Source organism: Columba livia, chromosome 9 (genome assembly GCF_036013475.1).
Source record: "Columba livia isolate bColLiv1 breed racing homer chromosome 9, bColLiv1.pat.W.v2, whole genome shotgun sequence".
In the NCBI taxonomy this organism is placed as follows: Eukaryota; Metazoa; Chordata; class Aves; order Columbiformes; family Columbidae; genus Columba; species Columba livia.
In genome coordinates, this window is record NC_088610.1 from 20,411,544 (window position 1) to 20,437,771 (window position 26,228).

A 26,228-nucleotide genomic window follows, 5' to 3' on the forward strand; every position below is an offset into this window, starting at 1 on the left:
GTGACGCACTTTCCAGAACCGCCCGGGGAGCTGCGCGCGGTTGCTTCTCCCCCACCCCGTCACGTGACCGGGCCGGGCCGGCCAATGGGCGCGCGGGGCGGCCGGCCGCGGGGCGGGGCCGAGCTGCGCGCTGTCTCGCGGACGGCGGCGGGAGCCCGAGCGCGCGGGCCGCTCCTTCAGCGCGCGCGCGTCGTCCGCTCCCCTCCCCCCGCGCCGGCCCCGCCGCCATGTCTGAGGAGAAGCCCAAGGTGAGGCCGGCGGGGCCGGGGAACAGCGGGGCGGCGGGACCGAGGCGGGGGCAGCGCGGCGGGTGGAACGGGCCTCTCCGCCGGACCCTGGGGCAGGGCTGCCCGTGCGGCCCCGCCCCGCCCCTCCCCGCCCGGCAGCGTGCGGCGCGCAACATGGCGGGGGGCCGGACCGGGCAGGGAGGAGGCGGAGGAACAGGCCCCGGGAGCCGGGGGCCCTGGGAGCTCCCCCGGGCGGCTCTGAACCCATCTCGGGACCCCTCACGCCAAGAAAGGCCTTGAGGTGCTGGAGCGAGTGGAGAGAAGGGAATGGAGCTGGGGAAGGGGCTGGAGCACAAGTGTGATGGGAGCGGCTGAGGGACCTGGGGGTTCAGCTGGAGAACAGGAGCTGAGGGGAGACCTTCTGATCTCTGAACTGCCTGAAAGGAGCTTGGAGCCAGGGGGGGTCGGGCTCTGCTCCCCAGGAACAAGCGCCAGGAGCAGAGGAAACGGCCTCAAGTTGCGCCAGGGGAGGCTGAGGTTGGATGTGGGGAACAATTTCTTCCCCAAAGGGCTGTGGGGCATTGGAACAGGCTGCCCAGGGCAGTGCTGGAGTCACCATCCCTGGAGGGTTGGACAGACGGAGATGAGGTTCTCAGGACATGGGGCAGTGCCAGACTTAGATTAACATCTGGACTCAGTGATCTTGAGGGTCTTTTCAACCAAAACGCTTCTCTGATTCTTCCTCCCGTTTCTTCACCCAGGAAAGCGTGAAAACAGAGAATGATCACATCAACCTGAAAGTGGCGGGGCAGGACGGCTCCGTGGTGCAGTTCAAGATCAAGCGGCACACGCCGCTCAGCAAGCTGATGAAGGCGTACTGCGAGCGGCAGGTGGGGCTGGGGAAGCTGCTGCTTTGCAGTCTGGAACATTGAAAATATAAACACTAAAAATACCAGGGTGTTAGGGTGAAAATGGCCGGGGTGAGGAGAGCAAAGGCTCAGGGTGCTGTTGCCTCTGAAGTGTTAAGAGATTTCTCTTCAATTCATGAAAACCACCTCTTCCTCACCAGGTGCACTTAAAGTGTCCCATGATAGCGTTTCCAAAATTTCATGAGTTCTGATCCTGGCTCTGAGACCAACTCACTGTGGATTTTTAGCCTCATATCCCTCAGTACTGTCATCTTTAAAAACTTTATCAGCTGCATACAGAGGGTGTTTTCTCCTTGGAAAACGGCCCAAACCAAATTCTCCTATGCCCCGACTTGCATTTGGGGATTGTTTTTCTCTTCCCTTCGTGTCTCCCATTGTGTTTGGAGCCGGTAGCCCTCAGTGCTGGTTTGCACCCTGTACCAGGTGGTGCAGAGCAGAGCATGGGGATGCAGATGCCTTTCAGAAGTGGAGCTGGATTTTATTTGCTGGCATTTCCCCTTGTTCGGTGGTTGCTGGATTCTTTCCTAACTTCCATGAACCTTGTGCTCAGTCCTGTGCCTGATGTAGCGTAAGATTTTTTGGGCCAGGAATGGAAACTGAATCCATAGGGTCTTTTGGGAGGCGTGTGGGGTTTTTGTGTTTGTGGGGCTCCGAGTGTGAATCGCGCAGCCATCATGAAGGCTTTCGGAGGGCAGAGTAAAGATCTAGATCCCTCAGACAGGGAGTAAAGGCTACTTTGTGTGATTAAACGCTGTGAAAACATTTGGGATTTCAACTTGGATTTTAAAGGTAATGCCAACTTACTTAAGTTAGATCCCAGCATTTTTTCTAATAAACCTTGCTAGTAAAATATGCATCAGGTCCTGCGAGTTCTTGTTTCCTCAAACAGTTGTATTCATGGTGCCTTTTTTCGTCAGAAGATAAAGAACTAGAACTGGGAGCGGTTGCCTGGCATGAGTGAAAACTTGTCTTGACTGTGGGTAGACAGAGCTGGTAGCTAGTTACACAAAAAAGTAGTTTTTTGAGATTATTTTACCTGTTTTCCTTTGAGTCAACTTTACCGTTACTTCTCTGACTGCGAGATTCAATTACTGCTCTTTCCTGACGTGTCCTTCAAGTCTGTGTAGAATGGTGCATTGATTGATCCCTTCTTAAATTACCTTTGTAAATTAACTTGTGATATTTGTGCCTTGCAGAGCAGGGTCGGAACTGGGTGCCAAACCCACACCTGTGGGTCCATATAGTCTGTGCTGTGACTGCAGCCCAGAGGGACATTGCTCTAACGGCTCTGCTTCCTCAATTTAACAAGACACACGTGCCAAATTTCCTGTGTGATTAAAGCTTTTGAGTCTTAATTTTGTTAATATTTATTCTGAGGGTAAATCATTAACTGTTTTGTTTCGATTCAGAAACAAGACCGTGGTTCTCATGTTAATTACCTTTGACTTGCAGGGCTTGTCGATGAGGCAGATTAGATTCAGATTTGATGGACAACCAATTAGTGAATCAGATACACCTGCACAGGTAGGAAAAACACATTTACTGCAAAGTATTTTAATGTCCGTGTGTGGATCAAAGGGGTTTGAAACCAAAAAGATCCTGGGGCTGGTGGGGAACGAAGGGGCCGCTTGGCCGGGGATTTGTGGCGGAAGGCGCTGAGCTGGTATTATACCATTTCTGTACGTTGTGAGCACGGTTGAGACTTTTATTAATTAATCCATGTGAGAAGTGCTCATAAGGGTAGAGAAGTTACCCATGCACCTTCAGAGCTGCTTACTCGGTGCTGTGTCTGACCGTGAAGTTTCACAGTGAATTCGTTCAGAATTAAGCAGTCATTGCAAGTAAAGAAATCCATTTTAATGCTTTGCATTTTAATGCTTTGCATTAAATGCTCCTTTAATTCACAGCAGTTTCTTTTTCATAGTACTGCATGTGCTGTATGAGGACAGCAATGCTTCTATTCTGTAATTTCAGCTCAGGGGTGAGGGGGAAGCAACAATATTTTGATCCCTATTTCAAACTACTCTCTGGGAAATAAGTTTTTCCCAATATAAATCAAGGTTTATAAATCAAGCATTTCACACATTAATTAAGTAAAATCACACCTCGATCATTGGTATGGGTTAGGAGCAGAGAGCGAAGCGCTTATATAACCACGTGCGTTTCACATCTTGTGTTTTCCGTGTTGCTCCGACAGCTGGAGATGGAAGATGAAGACACTATTGACGTGTTCCAGCAGCAGACGGGTGGGGTGTGTTAAGACACCAGGAGCTCCGGGATCCTCGTCACACCTCGCTCTCATCTGTCCTCGGGTTTGCTATGAAATAGTGAACAAATTAACACGCCAATCACACGGGGCTCTTCGAAACTTTAGAGGACATTTCCCAAAATCGCTTGTTGTCTTTGACGTACTGCGTGTGCGAGTCAAAACAGTCTCTGCAGGGATTAATCTATATCTTAAATTGGGCCAATTTGATTTAAGTTTAGATTAAGTAATATGCGTTGTCTCTCTGCTGTGTTGGTTTTTTTTCTTTAAACCGGTGGCCTAAACATTCATCCATGTGTTGGGACATGGAGTGTTCATTCCTGGCTCTTGTCTTACCCCTCTGTTTAATTCTTATCGTGTAAATAATTCAGTATATTTTCATGCCACCTGTGAGCGTAAAAGTTTCAAGATATGCCTGGGAGAAGGAGAAAAGATGCTGATTTAAAATTTTTAGCACATTTTGCAGGCACAGTTCCTTCCAACACAAGATCCAACGCTGAGATAGGGCTGGAGTTTGAAACATTTACACGTGCTTTGTCATATTATGATAAAGTCATCTGAAATATACCTTTTTTTTTTTAAAATGCAGGGGTGAGATTTGTGCTGAATTATTGTTGGAACTGGAGTTAGCAGAGCAGCTGGTCCAAAAACCACCGCTCGCCATGGAGCGGCGGCATTGTTTTGTTGCGCAAGTTTATAAAAAGAGTTTATAAAAAGCTGAACCTGTCGCCATCCTCCCGCTGCCTTTCATGTGGCTCTTTATTCCCCAGCGGCAATTAGAAGCGTGCAGCCTCCACTTTATTTTAATACTTGTTTTTGGTAGAGAAAAGTGATAAATGGGGGCGGGGGGGGACACACAGAAATAAAAGCACCTTTTAATGTCCCCAAGCTGCACAGAAGAGCTGTCATGAACGCAGTGAGCAGGGAAAGGGATAAATGTGTGCCTGTGTTCAAAAAACACGTGATTCTCTGTGCTGCTGCCTCCCAAAAGTGAGTTTTAAGTGCGTTTCTGTGCCGGGTTTGAGCCCTGTGCTGCGGTGGAGTCTGTTGCAGATGACTTTTTCCGTCCTGTTGTCACTCCGTAGCTTGTTCACTGCTCCGCGGGATCGTTACCTGCCCCTGTGACCGCTGGATCATCTCCCGCTTGCTGGAAATCTTGCTGGAAAAGCCCTTGTTTTCATTTTCTTGTACGTCTGTTCACCGATTTGTACATTTATTTGTCGTCCTTTCCTCTTGTACACAGTAAATCTAGTTTGGTACTCTGGCTCCTGCCTCACGCTCCCTGCGCCCCGACCCTCCCGTCCCCCTCTGAGACTCCCGAGGCGGCAGAAGTACCTGCAAAAGTAGAAACTTTTTAGTTTTTTTCCTGCGAAACAGAAGTTTTTGCTGCAAAACACAGCTTTTTTGCGCTCTTTTCGCCTCCCTTCCCTGCAGAGCAGCTCTGGTTTCTGCAGCCGGGTGTTTCCCAGCGCTCCTGCAGCACTGACGCCCCCGCCGCCCCAATTAAGCCCTGCTGCTCTAACCGACTTTCCCTGCCCACGGGGGTACTCGGCACTGCGCATGCGCGGCCCAGACGGGAGCTGGAGGACCGGCCGCACACCATAGAGGAGGAAGGGGCGGAGCGGCGCTGCGGTGCAGGCGTCCTGGCCCGTGTAGCCGCCCGCCCGGAAGTGGCGGCGGGCCCGCGCCATGGCGGGGACGGCGCTGAAGCGGCTGATGGCCGAGTACAAGCGTGAGTCGGGGAGCGGCGGGGCCGGGGTCACCGCGGGCTCCTCACGGGGTCCTGCGGGAGGGCTGGGGTCGGGACAGGACCCCGCAGCGACACCAGGGCGGGGGCTACGGGGCAGCGGCGGCTCCGGGCCCGGGGGAACCGACCAGCGGTGTCGCGGCGGCGGGTCCGTGCAGCGCGGGCACGGGGGGGGTGGCGGGACCGGGCGGAGCGGCCGATTCTTTTCATTTTTTATTCCTGGCTAAATTTTCCATGTGGAACAAAATGCAGGCACGGCAGCCCCTGTTACACCTCAAAGACAATGAGAGGAGTTCGTCAAGACGTTGATGCGTGCGCGGCGGTTAGTGACTGCGTGTAAACCGGAATTTAGCGACTTGTTTGTTGAGATGTGACCAGGCAGTGGTGGCCCTGGCCGGCCCGGGAACACCCGGACACCCCGTGTCCCCCCGTGAGCTCACGAGGTGTACAAAGGTGCCTTTTTTCTTGGCAAGAATATTGTTGTTTGTTTGTTTACTTACAGTTGCTTTTAGTCTCTGGTATTCTGGCTTTTATTTGAGGCAGGGAAGTAGAATGGAGAGCATAAGAAATGTTTGGTAAGGGAAGGATGGAGTTAGGCTGTAAGAACTGGCCTCTTGCTCCCTTGAAGGGTGTTCACAGAGCCCCCGAGTTGTCCAGAATCCACAAAGCCCTGGAAATGCCCAGGATTTGCAGAGCCCCCAAAATGCCCAGGATTTGCAGAGCCCCCAAAATGCCCAGGATTTGCAGAGCCCCCAAAATGCCCAGGATTCACAGAGCCCCCAAAATGCCCAGGATTTGCAGAGCCCCCAAAATGCCCAGGATTTGCAGAGCCCCCAAAATGCCCAGGATTTGCAGAGCCCCCAAAATGCCCAGGATTTGCAGAGCCCCCAAAATGCCCAGGATTCACAGAGCCCCCAAAATGCCCAGGATTTGCAGAGCCCCCAAAATGCCCAGGATTTGCAGAGCCCCCAAAATGCCCAGGATTCGCAGAGACCCCGGAATGCCCAGGATCCACAGAGCCCCCAAAATGTCCAGAGCCTCCGAGGTTCTCCAGGGACGAGGAGTTCTCTCACACATTCCCATCGAGTGGAAGACTCCAACCTGTGCAAAATCGAGGATTTATCGGTGTGTTTCCCGCGTTGATTCTCGCTGTGCAGAGCATGGGTCTCTGAGTGGCACCGTCCGGTGGGTGTTTGTTTGCTGGGGCTCAGCTCTCGGGGTGCTGAGCCGGCCCCGCTGGGGCCATTGTGCCAGTAAAGCTGGTGTGGAGCGTGTCCCAGACACCTGTGGTTTGCTGTTGTAATCCAGGGCGCTGACCAGAAAGGCGGCTGCAAATAGACTCTGCTTTTATCTAATTCCCTCCAGTCCCAAAAAACATTGTTGTTAGGAAGCACTGAGATCTTACTAGAATGTCTTGTGTGGCCGAATTCTGGAGCAAAAAGTGATTTTTAAAGAGCATCAAAAAGTATTTGGCTTAATGCTACAGGCAGATGTTACCTGAAGCTTCTCCGCGTGGTTTCCCAGGATAACACATGAGCTGAGGTAACGTCTCGCTTTTGATGTTCCTTTATAAATACTTCCCTGACTCTAATTAAACATAACGTTAGAAATGAACGCGACCTGCAATGACTAAGAGTACGATGCTTTGATTTCTGGAGCGCCACGTTGCGGAAGCGCAACAAGCCAAACTTTTCCATGGATTTCGCTGTGCTACGTGTGCGGCTCCAGGGCTGTCACTGCCCTTTACTGGGTGCTCTCGTCCAGCTTTGCTACAAAACCCAGAACTGAGCCTGAATTATAAGCCTTCCTTAGACTGGGCGGTTCATTATAGCTCTTCAGAAGCTTTTTTGTCCTTGTTCAGCAAAAGTTATTTTGGAAAAGAGAATCTAGTTTCTAGTTGTAGGAGGGTGTGCTGCCTCTTTTTGCAGAAAAAGTCCTGTCCAGGGCTGGGGCTCAGTGAACTCCTCACCATGTGTATTCCTGATGTATTTCTTTTTTTTAGTCTGATTTACTCTGCACGCACACATACGTGCTTAAATCTTTATTTAAAGGTTTATTGTTACCTTATATGAAAAATGCCGGACATTGTGAGGAGTTGCTGCCTGTTGGAGCCCAAATACATTTTGGGAGAGACTGTGAAATGACACCATTTTCCCTTCCTTGGATGGATTTTTTTGTTGTTGTTCTCATTTAGATCCCTGCATCTTTAGAGTACGATGACTTTTTGCTGTCTCATTTTTATTCAAGTTTATTTTTTTTTACTCTGCCAGAATTAATTTAGTTAAAGATTTCCAAAATATCAGGTATAAAAAAGAGGCATAATTTGTGTTAGAGCATATGTTTGTTCTTAATTCTGGATTTAGAATAGTATTAAAGCCTGAAATTAGTCTCTCAATAGCAGCTTATGTTTGTGAGAGTTAAGAGATGGAAACCTCCTTTATCTACATTTATTGTTTCCTGGCTGTGTGATCTTGTCTTATCACTGGCTGAGCTTTTAAATCTAAAATGGGTTACTTTGAAAGTATTAAATCGGGAGAGATGCAAGAATTTTAGCGCCTAGTTGCACTTTATTTCACTTCTGGTACAAACAGGCAATAGAGCAGCAGACTGTAATGTCAAGAGGTATCACTGGGGGTGCTGTTGGCTCTAAAAAGATTAGATTTGCGTTAATTCTGAGATTTCAGAATTCACGTACAGAACCTGGCAGCGCTTCGGTGGGTCCTTATTGCTCGGAGAGAGCTGGTGCGGAACCGCGGGTGTGGGTTGTGATGGGGAGGAACATTAACCGCTTCCAAAATGCCCTTTCCCGAGCAGGATGCTGAGGAAACATCCTCAACACCCCCTGCGCCCGCCTGAGCTCAAACCACCTTGTGCACTTTGGATGCTTCGTCAGAGAAAAGAGGAGAAAACAGAATTTCTGACAGAATAGAAAGAAGCAGATTCTGGTTTCGAGCATCTTAGTCTGGGTGCTGTCAGACACCAAAGTGTGTACGTGCCCTGAATATTTCCTGAGCCTTGTGTGCATAACTGCCTTGGAGATACACTGAATTGATGCAGTTTTTAGGAAGCATACTGTTGAACTTCTCTTTTAAGAATGTGATCAGTCTTTTTATTAACCTCTTTAACCAGGAGGTGCCTTCCTTTTGGCCATGGCATAATTTGCCTTATAATAACCCCATAACGAGCAGTGGAGTGACGAGGGAGGCGTTGATTGTGTGCGCACTCAAATCTGCCCCAAATTTTATAGGAGCGTCACACTTCACTAGCGACAGCCCCAGTTTATTCAGTCTCGGCTTATAAGCAAAGCTTTAAAGTGAAGCATAGCTGTGGTGCTACAAGCTGGGACTTTGTTGTGTTAGGATTTGGAAGCAAATCCCCTGACTGTGCAGCAAAAGCACCCAGCGAGCCCAGCCAGCTGCCTCGTGGAGGATGCGGAGATGGAACCCGCTCCAAATGCTTGAGAGAGATGTTGTACTGAGTCACCGGCACCCATCACGTGTGAGTGGTTAGGGAGCCCTCCCCAGGGCCTCGGTTTGAGGTGATGTTCAGGTGCCTTTTCTTCCTCCCAGCAGCAGCTGCCAGCCTCAGCTTCTCCTGACTCTGCTGCTCCTTTGTTTTCCACAGAGACTTTTCATGGCCTTAGAATCACAGAATTGTTTTGGTTGGAAAAGCCCCTCAAGATCATCGAGTCCAACCGTTCCCCACCCCTGGCACTGCCCCATGTCCTGAGAACCTCATCTCTGTCTGTCCAGCCCTCCAGGGATGGTGACTCCAGCACTGCCCTGGGCAGCCTGTTCCAATGCCCCACAGCCCTTTGGGGAAGAAATTGTTCCCCACATCCAACCTCAACCTCCCTGGTGCAACTTGAGGCCATTTCCTCTGGTCCTATCACCATCCCCCTTTACCTCTTTCAAACCTGATTCCTTATCTGACCTTCTGTTTTAACCTTTTTTTTTTTTTTTTCATGTTGACTGCTCATCCTTCCACAGCTAGGAATCCCTTAATAGGATGTTGCTGCTCATGTGGTTGCTCTGTAGGAACGCCGAAGGCTTTCCCACCCGCTGGGTGCTCCAGGGGCCGGTCTATCCTGTTAGCACCATGTGCGGTACCAGCCCAGGACAGTGCTGGCCTGGCTCTGCCTGCCCTTTGGTAGCGGCTCCGCTCCCACCTTGGCTGTCACGCAGATCGCGAGGTTCAGCTCCTTGGAGGTTTTGTCCCTGGACCCACAGTCACGTATGGAATCTTGTGTCCAGTTGTGGCCCCTCAGTTCCAGCAGGACAGGGAACTGCTGGAGAGAGTCCAGCGCAGCCACCAAGATGCTGAAGGGAGTGGAGCATCTCCCGTGTGAGGAAAGGCTGAGGGAGCTGGGGCTCTGGAGCTGGACAAGAGGAGACTGAGGGGTGACTCATTCCTGGGGATCAATATGGAAAGGGGGAGTGTCAGGAGGATGGAGCCAGGCTCTTCTGGGTGACAACCAGTGACAGGACAAGGAGCAATGGGTGCAAACTGAAACACAGGAGGTTCCACATAAATGTGAGAAGCAACTTGTTCCTGGTGAGGGTGTCAGAGCCTGGCCCAGGCTGCCCAGGGAGGTTGTGGAGTCTCCTTCTGTGCAGACATTCCAACCCGCCTGGACACCTTCCTGTGTAACCTCATCTGGGTGTTCCTGCTCCATGGGGGGATTGCACTGGATGAGCTTTCCAGGTCCCTTCCAGTCCCTGACATTCTGGGATGCTGTGAAGGAGCTGCTGCACCAAGGGCTCCTGCAAAGTCGTTCTTGCCACTTGGAGAAAGGGGACTGAGGTGGTTGGCTCTGAGTTTGTGCAAGCTGCCTCTCTCAAGTAGCTGGTGTCGCTTCAGGATGGACATTTCCCCATCAGTGCCTTGTGTTGGATGTTGTCCCCACTCTGCACAGGCAGAGGCCTCAGCTCCTGCTGTTCCAGGGAACCAGCATGGGCAGGAACAGCAGCGGCAGGTCGGTGTTTGAGGCTGTGGGGTAGTGTTGGCCGGAGTGTGACCATGCGCTGGCATGATGTGTCCTGAGGGGCCAGGTGAGGGGACAGCATGGGGTGGCACTTGCAGGAGGGACAGCTTTCTTGGGGAATGCTTCCAACCACGGCGGTTGTGTCTTGCAGACCAGGAGGCCGAACTCAGTGCAGGCAGAAGTGTGGGTGGGGCTCCCCTGACATGGTCCTTTTGTGCCATGCGGCTTGCCTGAGAGGACACCACAGAGGGCCGGGGTGACCGAGGAGGTGGCGCAGGACACTGTTTGGCCTAGCTGACTTGAGCAGTGAAAGGTTAGAATAAGCGCACTGATCACACACTTTTTGGAAAGATCCACCCTGCCATTCCATTAAAATTACCCCATTTTGGAGGCTCCGGTAAGACTGAAGAGGCTGGTGCCGTTTCAGCAAGTGGTGATTCCTGCTGTGTAGTTCCCAAAAGCTGTGCTCCCAATTTCCCTTGGAGCAACTCTAGAGAAATCATGGGGTAGGACGTGACCACCCACGTGGAAAAGGGATTTTTTCTTTCCTCACTGGCCAGGTATAGCAGCAGTCACTCAAAAATCAAAGCTCGTGCTCCTGCGCTGCCCAGTTACCGCTTCTCTAGATTTGTAAGGATGGAAATCTCTCTCCTGTCTCTTGAGGGGAGAGGTGAGCAAGGCGAAGAATTGAACCTCCACCCTCATACAGACCCCGAGCTCAGCCGGGTTTGGCTCTTCCTTCTAGAGAGAGCCACAAGATGGAGCAAAGTGATTCCAGGAGCTCCTGGATTTGACATCTCCCTCTTTCTGTCTCTCAAAACATCAACACGAAAAGCTGGTGGAGGCCTGCTACCAAGCTGGAAAAACCTGCTCCTTAACGTCGGGAGAAGCCGTAACACCCCATTCCCATCTGCGGCTGGGCTTTCGAGCAGAGCTCTGCGGCGCAGCTCCTGGCGATCTGAGCAAACCGAAGAGCTTTGCTCTCTTCCCTTCCAGCCTTTCTCAGTGTGTTGCTGATCCAACAGTAATTTAACTGCTTTTTCTGCAGTACTACCAACAATTTTCACGTATAGCTTTACAGAAGTGAGGCCGGGTGTCTCTTTATCGGTTTGTGACTTCCCGTGTTCCCCGGATCTGCGTTTGTGCTCATTTTCATGAGTGGGAACATGTGTGGTGTTTCTTGTGGCTGCAAGAGGAGACTTGAGGAGACTTGAGGAGACTTGAGGAGACTCATTCCTGGGGATCAATATGGAAAGGGGGAGTGTCAGGAGGATGGAGCCAGGCTCTTCTGGGTGACAACCAGTGACAGGACAAGGGGCAATGGGTGCAAACTGGAACACAGGAGGTTCCACTTAAATCTGAGAAGAAACTTGTTTGGGGTGAGGGTGTCAGAGCCTGGCCCAGGCTGCCCAGGGAGGTTGTGGAGTCTCCTTCTGTGCAGACATTCCAACCCGCCTGGACACCTTCCTGTGTAACCTCATCTGGGTGTTCCTGCTCCATGGGGGGATTGCACTGGATGAGCTTTCCAGGGCCCTTCCAGTCCCTGACATTTTGCAGTTCTGTGTTGTGTGGTACGGGTCACTAGCGCTCCACAGGCCACTGGTTAGGAAGTACTGTTCTAGTTAAGCAGCTCACAGCCCTTAATTAAGTTGACCTAATTACTGCCACCTCTTCCAGTCTGACACTCTGGGAGTGTCACCTCCTGCCACCAGTCCCACCAACTGCCCCGTGTCTGGCTTGGGGCTGTGGGGCTGGTGTCCAGCCCCCTGGACCGCAGCTCTGGGGGTTGCCTGTGCATGCCTGGACTTTAGAATCATAGAATCATTTTGGTTAGAAGAGACCCTCAGGATCATTGAGTCCAACCATAACCTGCCCCATGTCCCTGCGAACCTCATCTCCACGTCTGTTCAACCCCCGCAGTGATGGTAACTCACCTCCCCTGGGCAGCCTGTTCCAGTGTTTCACAACCCTTTCAGTAAAGAGTTTTTTCCCAATATCCCATCTAAACCTCCCCTGGTGCAACTCGAGGCTATTTCCTTGCTGGTTGCTACCAGCCCACAGGACTTTATGAACTGGAAGTTGATGGTCATTGCACTAGACAGTAGAAAAAACTGGTTATTATTTTATCAGAGCACTGAGCTTCAGCAGGCTTGAAATGAGGTGCTGATGCTGAAGGTGATTGTAGGAATTGGGAATTTTACCAGTTTCCTACAGAAACTCAGTGTTGATGGACCCAAACTTGCTGCACCTGCTTTGTTGCTGCTGCTTTTTTTACTCACGCTTTCCAGGCCGCACTGGGGGAGTCGGGTAGAATTCAAGGAACAGAGCTGCTAATACCTCTTGATTCTGCTTCTCCAACTTGTGTCGTTTTGGGTTTTGTGTTGAAATGCTGTCAAGTCTGAGGTGGTGCAGAGAGGTTACAGGAACACAACCCATCACCTGCAGATCTCCCCGTGCTGTATGCAACGAGGATTTTTTCTTCCTTCTCAGTTTTAAAGTGTTCCCACAAAATGCCAAATAATTGTACCCAGAAAAATGTCTTGCATGAAGAAGTTAAACTGTCAGCAGTGACATACTGGGATGTGGAGCCTGCCCAGTAAAGCACGGCCAGAAAAGTCCTCCCGTGGTGTCCTCGGGCTTTTCTCCAGGGGTGTTTTCTCCAGCTGAAATGCTCAGGTTTGCAAGCTTTGTTAACCTTCCTTGTGCTTTTGTTTTCACAGAGCTGACGCTGAACCCGCCAGAAGGGATTGTCGCAGGTGAGGAGCTGAGCGGGTTTGTGCTGGGTGACGTCGCAGCCCTGTGTTCAGGCAGCTCTAAGCGTTGGTTTTGGTTTGTTCTCCATAGGTCCCATGAATGAAGAGAACTTCTTTGAATGGGAAGCTCTGATAATGTGAGTTGATGCTGTTTTGTATCTGAAATCAGCACTTACACACTATCATTGGCTTCCAGGAGAACTAGAATGTAAAAAGTCATCAGTTCTGCGTGACATCAACCTTGGCCCACCTGTGGTTGGGAATTAGATTTGTAATTTAAACAGTGTGCCAGAGGCAACATTGGGACTTACGTGACCATTTGTTGCACAGGTGTCTGCCCAACACTGGGCGTAAGTAACTTAAAAATTCGACAGCAAACCTCATTTGAGCTCCCTTGGATATACATCACATATACTAACGCAGCAGGAAACAATGAATTGCCTGTAGATCACAGAAAGCTGTTGGGAACATTACTTGAATGCAAATACAGGACAGGTTTTTCTCATGTATGAAGTGCAGCAAAATACGCAGATTACCAGTGATAGGAGAAAAAAATCAGTGCCTAAAATTAGGTTACTTGCTATTCAAATTTTTTCTAGAAAAATGGAAGGGAATTGATCTTAGGAAATATTCAGATTTAAAACAAAAAATATTTTGAAATGCTTTACACTTTATGCATCAGCTGGTGGTGTAAAGACCTTGGGTGCAGTGGTTCCATGTAGAAAGCTCTCATGTTGGTGAAGAGCTGTTGTGTTTTTTGGGTTGACAAAGACTTCTTTAAAAATCTGCGTCCTCACCCTTCTGCTCCCCAGCTGATGGGCACAGCTGTTCATAGCAAAACCAGAGAACTATAGAATCATTTTGGTTGGAAAAGCCCCTCAAGATCATTGAGTCCAACCATAACCTGACTCCAGCACTGCCCCATGCCCTGAGAACCTCGTGTCTGTCTGTCCAACCCTCCAGGGATGGTGACTCCAGCACTGCCCTGGGCAGCCTGTTCCAATGCCCCACAGCCCTTTGGGGAAGAAATTGTTCCCCAGATCCAACCTCAACCTCCGCTGGCGCAACTTGAGGCCGTTTCCTCTGGTCCTGGCGCTTGTTCCTGGGGAGCAGAGCCCAAGCTACCCCTGCTCCAAGCTCCTTTCAGGCAGTTGCAGAGAGCGATTTGTGCTTTCAGTCTCCATCACGACTCAACTGCAGCACATCTGATTATAGAACATGCCGTGAAAAGACAAAATCTTGCCCAACAGCTTAGGATTTATCTTCTCTCTTGCTTGTACTCCCTTACTCATGTTGTGCCCTTCTTTGGGAACTTTGAGTATGTGGAATAACTGGTAATTTTTACAAAATAAAGCTCTAAAACAGCAGAGGAAAAGAGACCTTTGTCAACTCAGTTCTGACAATTTCCACAAATGCTGCAGAATTAAAAGATGAAGAAGCTCCAAATGGGTAATGGTCTCTTGAAGCTGCTGGTCGGTTGTCAGGTTAGATCCAGACTCTGGATTTGAAGATTCAAGTTGGGTGGGGAAAAAATTAATGAAATATAACAAGGGCAGGTGTGGAGTCTTGTATCTGGGCAGGAACAACCCCAGGTTCCAGTGTAAGTTGGGGAATGAGCTGTTGGAGAGCAGTGTAGGGGAAAGGGACCTGGGGGTCCTGGGGACAGCAGGGTGACCATGAGCCAGCACTGGGCCCTTGTGGCCAGGAAGGCCAATGGTACCTGGGGTGGGTTAGAAGGGGGTGGTCAGTAGGTCAGAGAGGTTCTCCTGCCCCTCTGCTCTGCCCTGGGGAGACCACACCTGGAATTTTGTGTCCGGTTGTTGTCCCTCAGTTCCAGCAGGACAGGGAACTGCTGGAGAGAGTCCAGCGCAGCCACCAAGATGCTGAAGGGAGTGGAGCATCTCCCGTGTGAGGAAAGGCTGAGGGATCTGGGGCTCTGGAGCTGGAGAAGAGGAGACTGAGGGGTGACTCATTCCTGGGGATCAATATGGAAGGGGGAGTGTCAGGAGGATGGAGCCAGGCTCTTCTGGGTGACAACCAGCGATAGGACAAGGGGCAATGGGTGCAAACTGGAACACAAGAAGTTCCACTTAAATTTGAGAAGCAACTTGTTCCTGGTGAGGGTGGCAGAGCCTGGCCCAGGCTGCCCAGGGAGGTTGTGGAGTCTCCTTCTGTGCAGACATTCCAACCCGCCTGGACACCTTCCTGTGTAACCTCATCTGGGTGTTCCTGCTCCATGGGGGGATTGCACTGGATGAGCTTTCCAGGTCCCTTTAACCCCTGTCATTCTGGGATTCTGTGAATCCTTTATGAAGATCTGGGAATTTCCTCCGGGCAGGGTCAGGGGTGCGGGGAACAGCGTGACCCCCTGTCAGCTTTTCCCTGCTGACTGGGGACATTCTCAGCTCGCGTGGGTGCTGGTGGGATCCTCCTACACCACTTTGCTTCAAGCGTGTTATCCAGAGCCGAAAGCCCAGAATTCTGTCTCTTGGGATCAAGCACGCAACCAACACAAAAGCGTCCCGAGCCACAGCACATCGTTTATTCCACACAAGCTGCCCGCGTGGGTGATCCTACTTCAGGGCAAGCTTAGTTATTTTAGGCCTTGGTAAGCTGGGATTAGCGCTGCTCGTTTGCTGACGGATATGAAGAGTTGGCAAATGCCTAGCTTGTGCGCAGGGATTTCTCTGTGATGAGCAGCTGGTGCTCCCGGTAGCGCAGTCCTCTGAAAACAAACACTTAGCAGAGGTAATTTACTGCCCGACACCAAAGATTTTTGGCTCCAGTGTCTTGTGCTTTCTCTCCCTGCAAATGGGATCGTCGTCGTTTTTCTGAAACACATGATGATGTGCCAGATATCAGTTCCACCAGCTTGGAGCGTAGAATTCCCGGAGGATTTAATGCATTTTGGAAGGAAATTCCTGCTTATTGGTTCTTTCTTGTAGCAGAGATTGAGTGGAGCTTTTGTGAGGGGGACACAGAATACTTTTGGATTTGATTCGTTGAGAAGACTTTTTCTGATGTTTCCCATAACAGATTCTTAAACACAGAGGAGCTGCTTGCAGACTTGAAAGCCCTTTAAAGTGCTGAGTATTGAGCTTCAGGTCTTTGTCAGCACAAAATGAGAGGCGGAGGTGCTTTAATTTTGGTTTCTGTATTGTGTGTGTGTCATAATGAAGTTATATTTGAAGATCTGCTATATTCTGAAGCTGTGGTACAATAGCAACATGTTTACCCTAAACACGTTGGGCCACTTTCATCTCTTTACAAAACTCCGTGAGCAGAAGTGTTTACGGACGTTTGGAAAGCAGAGCTAAATGACTTGTTTGTATTTGTGATGATCTCAAATGTTTTGTAATCTCAAATGTGCTGTGTGAGATTCTGGGAATGGAAGGGGTGCAGTTGAGGGAATTAAAGGTGGCTTCCAATTTGCAGACAGATGAAGCACAAAAGTTAAGTAGTGTAATAATGAAGAGAATGAATACTTATTTTTTTCCCCTGCACTAGTTTTAGGTAAAACCAGAGCACATGGAATGGCAAATAAATGGAAAGAAAATAAGATAAAAAGGAGACCGAAGAGAGACAAGACATTGTCTGTTTATCAGTTCAGGAGTGGGTTGGTTAATGTTACACAGAGTGATGCAAGAGCTTGGCTCAGAGATAAAAATAATGCCTTTTAAAATAATTATAGTAATAATTTGTATTTCTGGTGTTCTTGCCTGCAGCAGCAGTGCTGGATAAATGTTCAATATATAAATGTTAAGGCTGTATTGACATGTCTAAACGATAGAACAGTTCCTGCGCTCCCAAGGTGAGTATAGTAGATCCAGAACTGAAAATACAGTGTGAAAATCTTCCTGAACAGCGTCGGCTCAGAGCCTGGTGTAAAACACACCCTTTTGGTAAGACCTCAAACAGTAGCTGGATTCGAGTATTTATGAAAGCCAAATCTTTGCAACCGGGTGGCTTATTTGTGACAATAAATATCCCCTGCGCGTCATGAGCATTCAGCGCGGTGCCCTCGGTTCCTGGGTGCTGCATCGTATTGTGCAAATTAGCGAATTTAACGTTTCAAGACCAAGTTTTGCCACCTTTGCTTGGCATATACAAGTGTGTGTTGCTATTGAAGTTTCTCCCCAAAAGACGCAAAACCACGTAATTGGTAAAAACTTGATTAGCCTTAAGATTGTTTGAAAACTAAGTGGTATAAATTGAAGTCCGCTTATCCAAAACCTGTCTAGAAAGGCAATTAGATCTATATTTAGGCTTGTGATTTTTGTTTAGCATGGAATTCCCCTTTTTGGGATCTAATGACTGGGGGTTTGGGCTTTTTACAAATAAGAATCCATTAGCAAATAAGAAGCCCTTTACAAATGTATGTGAAGCTACGATTGTAGAATTAATTGTCCTTGTCTGTGCACTTTTCCCTCCTAATTTGGGCAGATGCCCGCCTAAGTAATCGCCAGCTTATTTTCCTGCCCTGTCTTAGATCTCCTGCACGACTGAAGTGTTCGGATGTCTCACGAGTCCTCAGCGGGGCCGTTATATGGCATTAAATGTCCTTTATGAACTGAAAGTGATGCTGTCAAGTTTAAATGTTGCAGCCTCCTGAGCGCTCTGTACCCGCAAATGCTGTCTTGGATTAGTTGAATAATCTCTTTGAAGTTGATCCTGAATGGCTAAAACAAAAGCATTTTTCTCGCATAATACAGGGCGTAAAATGGAGCGTGTTGGGTTAACGTATTTGACAGAAGAGCCCTTAAGGGCTGCGTGTTTGCTCTCAAAACAGAACATAAGACACCCACCAGCTTTTCAATGCGCGTATGTACATACTCTTAGAAGTTCAACAATAAGCCTTTCAAATGCAGCTGCAATTAAAATATTTACCAAAAAAAAAATGCATTCAGTTTACTCTCAGATGTGAACTGAATCCCAATTAAATTAAGGGAAAAGGCCAGAAAGGGAACAAAATGGTTGAGACAGTTTAGCTTTCATTTTTGCAGGATTTTGATGCATTTATCTCATCTTAGCTGCCAGTGTCAATATTCAAGTTTAAATCATGTAGTTCCTGTGTTTATCTACCAGCCAAGTCTTTTGAATCCCAAAGTTTAAGAGAGTTGAGCCTCCCAGGGCTTTAGGTTTTGCTGAACTTGATTTTCTGTAGGTTACCCATTGCAGTTTTAACTGTTAGGAGTCCTCGAACTTTTGTGTTCTCTCTGGCGCAGAGAACGTGGATTGGGAGGAGGAGGAGACATGAGCTGTATTCCTGAACCATATTTCCCGGGCAGCATAACCCTTGCCTGAAGAGCTTTTTACTAAATACTTGAGGTTTCCTTGGCTAAGATTTTTGGTGATGAAACTTGTTTCGTGATCCTTCCCATCAAGGGAGATCATGTTTAGGGTGCAACTTCCAAATGCCTCCTCCTTCCAACCCGCATTCTCCGTGCCAGAGAGAACTTTAAAGTGTGAATAAATCATGCCTAATAATCTTTTTTGCTCACCTTCCAAAAATATTTTATGTAGGGAGGATAAAATACTTGCCTTTAGATTCTCAGCTCGATTGCACTTTGAACTACGTGCTGAACACAAGAAGGAAATGTTTCTACAAGAGCCCCGATGAAGCCGTTTGTTCTCCGCGGGCGCTCACGGGAGCGCAGACTACAGAACCTTCAGTCTGCAAAGAAGCATCTCGTCCCGCATCTCTCTGTTATGGTCCCCGAGCTGTGTTTGTTATCTTTACAAAGCATCGCTGTGTTCTTCGCATCAGATTGCGAGAAGTGTTTACGTGTGGTTACGCTCGATACCGACAGTTTGAATCTCTGTAGGTTTTATAAGTTATTCTGGAGCTACGGCATTTGACGTCTCTGTCTTGTGCGGCATTAACAGCATCTTCAAAGGCACTGGGGTCCCACACCTGCCTCTGCTTTCTCTCGACGTGCCGATGCTCAAATCCTGGAACATGCCTTGGAGCCAGATACTCCAATTATATCCAGACACACCCTGCTAATTAAGCAGTGTTGTGACCTTCCTAGTAATTTAGCGTGCAAGCTTTGATTTCCCCCTTCCCTCCCAAACCCCATATTTGGATTTAAGTTTACAGGGTGTGGGGTAAGAATGTGTTAACTCTTTGTCTTCTGGAGAAAACGATATAGTCCAAACCTGAAATGTCTCATTAGGCAAGAATTTGAGTGAAAGAACTGTCTAAATCTCCGGTGAGGAACTTTTTATCTGTTTCTAGGGGTCCTGAAGACACCTGTTTCGAGTACGGGGTTTTCCCTGCTATTCTGAGCTTTCCGCTGGACTACCCGTTAAGTCCTCCGAAGATGAGGTTCACGTGCGAGATGTTCCATCCAAACAGTGAGTCTGATGCAGCGGGACACATGGGGGAGCGGGTTGCTCATGCACTTTAAAAACAAAGGTTTGCACCCATACCAAGGGTGGTTCTCTCCCTTTCCAACCTTTTGTATGTCATAGGAGTGTTCAGCTGCCCAGCAATTATGCTCTGTTAGGGTCGCTTTCTCTTTATCACATTATTCCTAGTATAACTTTTGGTCATAGTCCACTAAAGATTCCAACAATTTCCCTGCCTTTCAGGAATACTTGTAACTGTTGTGTAAATAGTCTAAAGATGAATATTCTGGACATGGTGTGAGGTTTGATGAATTAATACAGACTCCAGCCTTGCTCTGCGGGTTGTATTGAAGTAATTTGATGTTATTTTAATGAGTGAAGAGTTGCTCCTATTCACCAAAGCGTGGATGCAGCCTCATTAAGTCCAGTAACATTTCTGATGGGATCTTTCTGAAACACAGAGCGCTCTGTCCAAGCAGGTGACACATTTGCAGGCATTTAATATTAAGGCTTTGCTGGCCTTTTCCCTGCACTTCTGATGGCGACAATATTATCTTAAAACTTGTTAGTGAAAGTTAATGAAGGAACGACAGGCACAGCTAACAAGTTTGAGCCTGGCTCAGGTGAAAGCCTTAAAGCCGCCTTTTGCAGCCTGGAGCGCTGCTTTCTGGGGTCAGGCTTGGCGTTCTTTGTACAATTGCTGCTAAATCAACAGGGATTGTGTAAATGTTGTTTATCATCACCCAGATTTGACGGGCTGGATCTGTGTTCGGGGCTCTTATCTCTCTGCCACGTGAGAGCAAGCAAAGGAAGATGCTGCCTTCTTGCCTAGTCCTTCCTTCCCAGCTGATGTTCCTCCACCTGCAGGACACAAACCTTAATCTCAGCTGGGAATCGACGTATTTCATCCTATTCCAAGGAATTTTGCAGTTTCTTGAAGTCGTTCTGTTCTTCCCGCCTCGAAGCACCACTCGCGCAAATTCTTGCCCGTTTAATCCCCATCTTTCTGCTCTCCTGAGGAAGAGGCACCTGCGTGTCACAGCGCAGAACCGTGTGGCCGGGGCACTGTGTTGTCACCTCTGCAGCATGGGGCACCTGGCAGCAGCATGGCTGCGTTGACACCTTGCTCCGGCTGTGCTAATTCACCTGAACATCTTGGCAAGACCTGTCCCCATGAGCAAATCCGTGTCCCTGCAATGCTCTGCAGCTCTGGCTGGGGTCTTGGCTTGAGGCTGGCTGGGCACTGCCTCCGTGGGTTCACTGGAACATGCTGGATGGCCAGCTCAGCTCTGAATTTAATGTCCCACAACTCTGAATCACAGAATCCCAGAATGTCAGGGACTGGAAGGGACCTGGAAAGCTCATCCAGTGCAATCCCCCCATGGAGCAGGAACACCCAGATGAGGTTACACAGGAAGGTGTCCAGGCGGGTTGGAATGTCTGCACAGAAGGAGACTCCACAGCCTCCCTGGGCAGCCTGGGCCAGGCTCTGCCACCCTCACCAGGAACAAGTTGCTTCTCACATTTAAGTGGAACCTCCTGTGTTCCAGTTTGCACCCATTGCCCCTTGTCCTGTCACTGGTTGTCAGTGAGAAGAGCCTGGCTCCATCCTCCTGACACTCCCCTTTCCATACTGATCCCCAGGAATGAGTCACCCCTCAGTCTCCTCTTCTCCAGCTCCAGAGCCCCAGCTCCCTCAGCCTTTCCTCACCCGGGAGATGCTCCACTCCCTTCAGCATCTTGGTGGCTGCACTGGACTCTCTCCAGCAGTTCCCTGTCCTGCTGGAACTGAGGGGCCACAACTGGACACAAGATTCCAGCTGTGATCTCCCCAGGGCAGAGCAGAGGGGCAGGAGAACCTCTCTGACCTACTGACCACCCCCTTCTAACCCACCCCAGGTACCATTGGCCTTCCTGGCCACAAGGGCCCAGTGCTGGTTCATGGTCATCCTGCTGTTCCCAGGACCCCCAGGTCCCTTTCCCCTACACTGCTCTCTAACTGGAGCATACTGGACGGCCAGCTCAGCTCTAAATTTTACATCCCATGACTCTGGGTTGTGTTAATCTTGAGTCGAGATCACTTGGAGTAGACACTTGAACCTTTCTTGTTGGATGGGATTGCGGTGGTCTGGTTATCCTCAGAGAGGCTGGAGAGAGGGTGGCTGTGCCGTGCTTTGCTGTTGCTAAGTACTTACTCTTCTACTTGAGAGGAATTGAAAGGAAAATGTGTTCCCTTTGCAGTTGGAATTAGGTGCTGGGGGAACAGAGACACCACAGAACTGCCTTCTTTTAAAAATAAAATGGTGTTACGGATGCTCTCGGCAACAATAACTTCAAAGTAGCGACTAACGGCAAGTCTTGCATTCGCACTTAGTGACAAAGTGGGAAGATGCGCACATCTTCCTGGATTGGCCTTCGCTATCTTGGCTGTGCCACTGTGATCCAGCTGTTTTGGCCTCGTTATCCAGTCAGTCGTTATTTCTGTGGCCTCATTATGCCATCAGTGGAGTGCTGTGTCTGTGAGGATGACTGGTACTGTTGCAGATGCTTTGCTGACGCAAAAGGTGGGAGGGGAAGGTGTCTGCATCCTTATTTGATTGGTTACCTTGTCTTCATGCACTTTAATGCAGCTGAGCTTTAAGCAATATTAAAAACAACTAGTGTGAACTCTTCTGGTTGCACCTCGGTAATGTTCAAAATAAGATCAATTATGTTATTTGGAACGTACCCTTTTCCCTCCTCGCCGCAGCACAGCAAGTTTGCTCTTTGCTCTTTTTACGGTCACGGTGCAGGGGAGGACTCCAGCGTGCGTTCAGCGCTGTGCGACTGTTACCCTTTGATTTAAGCAGGACTGGTTACCTCCTTGGAGCTGTGTCTGTGCACAAATACTTGCCTCTTTCCGCCAGGCTGCATCTCGTTATTTTTCCATGGAGCCTGTCACTGGTTACTGAATGACACGGTGCTCCCAGCAGGCGTCTGTTGGGGAAGGATTTTTGTCTTCCAGATTTTGCGTCCTCTTGCCTTTGGAAGAGGAAATTTAAAACTGGGTTTAGCTTCAGCCCAAGTCCAAACATTCATCTGTGCTAAAGATCTGGAGAGGCCAAATGTTTCCACTGAGTAACAATCGATCCCCTGTCCTTCTGCAGTTTACCCAGACGGGAGGGTTTGCATCTCTATTCTTCATGCTCCCGGGGATGATCCCATGGGGTACGAGAGCAGCGCTGAGCGGTGGAGCCCCGTGCAGAGCGTGGAGAAGATCCTCCTGTCGGTTGTGAGCATGCTGGCAGGTAAGGACCGCGCTTTTATTAGCAAGGTGCTGAGTTAGCTAGAGCTGCTTCTTGCTGCTTGATTTCTGAAGTGAGCAAAGGATATTTAAAGCTGCTCAGCAGCAACCACAGTGCTTGAAGCCCTAGTATTTCTTTAATAAGCCAGTTCTTTGAAAATAATTGGAAAAAAAACAACCCAAGAGTGAATTAGTAAGTGAATTAGTAAGTTCTTGCAGGTCAGCAGCAACTGAGCAGACGGGGATGGTCTGGATGCTCAGCTGGCTCCCTGCTCCTGCACAAAACCTGTCCTCCCACTTTGCATTTGCTCTGATGTCTGTTCAGCTCTCGTGGGTCGTGGTGCTATTGATTACAGCCTGTGCTGGGTTTGGCTTTGGCAGCTGAAGGGTTCCCAGCCAGACCTAACCAGCACGGTAAACTGGAGGCCACGGCCTCTGTGTTTCACAAGCCACCACCCTCCGTTTCTGTTACTGCCTGGGAGTGGACCCCATTCTGCTGTCTCTGCTGCAGAGGAAGACTTCTTGAGAAGAAGGGTGGTGTCAGAATCTTTTTGCACAGCTTTTTTAAATGGCTTTCCCTAAATCCAGCAAGGGCTGTGGATCAGCTCTCTGAAAGATGGATCCTTTTCCGCATCGTGGACAGAGCCACCAAACTGCCTGAAAAGGCCAGAGCCAGCTCCCTTAGAATTGATTTTGAGCGAGAAAAGATTTTAGAGGGTTTAGAAGCAGCAAAGTCGATCAGAGAGCGAGCAACAGGTTCTTCCATGGGACCATTTGAGCTTCAGTATAGTAACCTACTCTTGAGAGGTTACAAACAGCACCTCGCTGGGCTTCCCTGGCCGCTGAGAACTGCGTTTGTGGGGCAGCCTTACCTAAACCCACCTGCTCTCTCCTGTTGTCTGCCTGTGCATCCTGTTTTCCCACAGCTTTTGGGGGAATTAGTCCAAAACATCAGTGGTCGGCGCGTCTCAGGCTCTGGCTCCACAGATTGCGTGAGCCCACGCTCAGCAAGCTGGGTGACTTGCGTGTCTGCTGGTTTTTAAGGGTGTCGAGACAGACGTGAGCCTGAGAAGTCTGGGGTGGATTTGGACCAGTATGAGAAGCAAACTGGGTGGAATGTGTTCTGCCTCAGTGACTCGAGTGATCCCGTGATGGTTGTCCCGCTGGATGCCGGCCACAAACCTGAGGAATCCCGTGCTTCAGTTTACCTCTGTGCAAAACGAAGTGCTGGAGCTGCAGGGGCTTAATGCGCTTTGTGAGGCGCTCGGAAATCCTCAGATGAAAGACGTTGCAGAAATGAAAGCATTCTATGGGTTTCCTTGGTTTGTTTTGTTGTTTTTTAATAGAACAAGCCATCCCAAAGAGTGACAGAGCCTGTTTGGGTGGCCTGGACGGGAGGGCTTTGTGTCTGCGAAGCCGCAGAACCAGAAAAAAGCATTTTGCAGGAAGCAGTGTGCAGTTTTAAAACCCGTTGATGGCGCTTCTGGTGCCACATTGTGTTACCCCATGTGCGTGCCAGCGCTCGGCTGCTGGGGCCGTGAGCAAAAGAAATTGCGCTCTTGTTTCTTACCTTGTGATATTCTCTTCCCACCAGTTAAATGGGACCTTTGGGAATCCAGCGGCTGTTGGGGGGTTTTTTGGTGGCGTTTCTGCAGTCCCAAGCGGGGGAAGCGGCACCACGGGGGCGTTTCCGAAAAAGCGCGCGGGTCTGGCTTGGTTGCCTGCCCACCTGCCTTTCAGTCTTTCTCATTTCAGAGCCAAACGATGAAAGCGGAGCCAATGTAGACGCCTCCAAGATGTGGCGGGAAGACAGAGAACAATTTAACAAGATTGCCAAGCAGATCGTGCAGAAGTCACTTGGACTTTAAGCTCACAAAGAGACTGAGGTGTTTTGTATTTCTCTCCACCTGAAAACGAGCAGTGCTCAGTGCTGGTACCAAAAAGGAAAACTTTGCAAAACTATCGGCCTAGTTCTTCTTATCGTTTGTTATTTATTTGCCATCTCCGTTCTTTTTCCGCTGCTCCAGAGAAGCCTTTAGTTCACTCACTAAATTGTGTGGAAAAGGGATTTAATATTAGGGAAAAATATGGAGACAATGCTGTTTCAAAGGCTGCTTGTTGCTACCTCACTTCATGGCATGGAAAACTTGGAGACTTTGCAATCTGCAGCCCGCCTTCGCCAATCTGCTGTTTGAGAACAGAGCTGCTTCGGATCACCTCCTGCAAGGATTAGTTGTGTGTTTTTATAGGTAGCATTGCATCTGGAGCACCAGTAGGCAGGAAATAATAGATCAGTTTTATGATACTTGATGTATTAAGGACAGCGCTTGCAGTCAGAACTGATTTGAAGAGGATAGTTAGCTACGAAACAAGGTGATAGGTGGGATGTGTTAGCAAAGAAAGTGATTGTGCAGGGTGTAACTTCAAGAGAAGATCTAGAGAGTTGTTACCAGCGATGGGCTGAGGGTCTAGAACAGGCTGGAGCTCCCGCGGAACGCTGTGAGTTTGTATTGAGCCTTTGAGTCAGTGTTTGCTTGGAAGAAATCCCAAGAGCTGCTTTATTACTCCTTAAAGACACTTAATTGTAAAATTCACGCTCAATTAGAGGTGTGAGACGTTAAGACTGGATTCTTAAACGCTTGATTGGGTTCGCCGTGGGCGAGGCAGGTCATTGGCAGCCTGAAAACCCCGTGAGAGCATGTCTGCTGCGCTGAGCGTGTGGAACATCTCTGCACCAGCATCGGCTCCTCTTCTCTGGATGTGCGCGTCGCGAGGATTTGGCACCGCTGGTCTTTGTCGTGACCGCACAGGTCACCTGCTTTTCAGGTGAACCAGCAAAGACTAACGCAATGAACTTTGTAAAATTAACTGTAACACTTCTTTACACTGACTGCTCTTGTGCGTTTAAATACGATTCAGAGAAGACGCTGCCTGTGCGTTGTAGAGGATGGTACGACTGCAGTGTGGTGGGTGCGGAACGTGCCAGCCGCAACCACCCGTTTGTAAAACCGCGTGGGGGCCACCGGTGACCTTTGTGCTTCGCGAGCGAATCGCCCGTGTGGCTCCGCATCTTCTCCCATTTACTACAAGCAATAACATGCCCATTGATAGCACGCGGATTCCGATGTTATTGGCAGCTTTAAATGGGCTAAATCCGAGAAGGGCTTTTTTTTTAAATCGTGTGAAAAGCACGTGGCATAGAAGGAGTTGCAACGTGCAGAAAGCTTTCCGGAGGTGACGACGTGCATGTGTACAACTAGCTCATCAGTGTTTGCGTCTCGCCGTCCGTGCCGCAGATGGCAGTGTGCCATCGTTCTGCCTCTCAACTGCTGCAACTCGCTGGTTTTTTCACCTCCTTGCAGAAGGAATTCTTCTTGCTTTGGCGCAAGGGCAGGAGCAGGACGCTGACATAGCTTGGCAGCAGAGGTGATGAAGTAGTGTTGTATCTAACTAGTATTTCGAGGCATACAGGAAGATGGAGCACTTGGTGTGAACTGGGAGCACTTTGGAGTCGTAGGGTGTTGCTCCTGGGAGCTGGAAACGGCGCTGGCACACAGGGCAGAAATGGGCTCTTTTTCAGCGCGGGGTATTTTATTCGTGTGTGCTCACTAGTTATTTTATGGTGGGATTTGGTCTGTATACTGAAAATAAAGTGATTCTATTTTCTCCTTTCATAGATGTATGAAAA

General features: G+C 49.2%; 2 protein-coding genes across 7 annotated transcripts; both read left to right on the forward strand.

Annotated features, from left to right (window-relative positions):
* On the forward strand, positions 1-22,498 carry LOC102095562 (small ubiquitin-related modifier 3). Of its 5 annotated transcripts, XR_010474480.1 has the most exons (9): positions 1-248; positions 989-1,117; positions 2,609-2,680; positions 3,354-3,468; positions 4,857-5,154; positions 5,422-5,622; positions 12,874-12,909; positions 12,998-13,043; positions 22,404-22,498. XR_010474480.1 is itself a non-coding variant. In XM_065073071.1 (4 exons), exons 1-4 carry the CDS (start codon positions 228-230, stop codon positions 3,414-3,416), a joined length of 285 nt encoding a protein of 94 aa, XP_064929143.1. In that variant the 5' UTR covers positions 1-227; the 3' UTR covers positions 3,417-4,686. The 5 variants fall into 5 exon arrangements, 1 of the variants encoding a protein (XP_064929143.1); XR_010474479.1 differs by lacking the exon at positions 5,422-5,622; XR_010474481.1 differs by lacking the exons at positions 4,857-5,154; positions 5,422-5,622.
* On the forward strand, positions 5,038-26,228 carry UBE2G2 (ubiquitin conjugating enzyme E2 G2). 2 transcript variants are annotated; one of them, XM_065073068.1, is made up of 6 exons: positions 5,038-5,154; positions 12,874-12,909; positions 12,998-13,043; positions 19,145-19,263; positions 22,404-22,544; positions 24,296-26,228. In XM_065073068.1, the coding sequence occupies exons 1-6, from the start codon at positions 5,112-5,114 to the stop codon at positions 24,406-24,408; spliced, it is 498 nt and encodes a 165-aa protein (XP_064929140.1). In that variant the 5' UTR covers positions 5,038-5,111; the 3' UTR covers positions 24,409-26,228. The 2 variants fall into 2 exon arrangements, with proteins under 2 accessions (XP_064929140.1, XP_064929141.1); XM_065073069.1 differs by lacking the exon at positions 12,998-13,043 and having other exon boundaries at positions 5,055-5,154.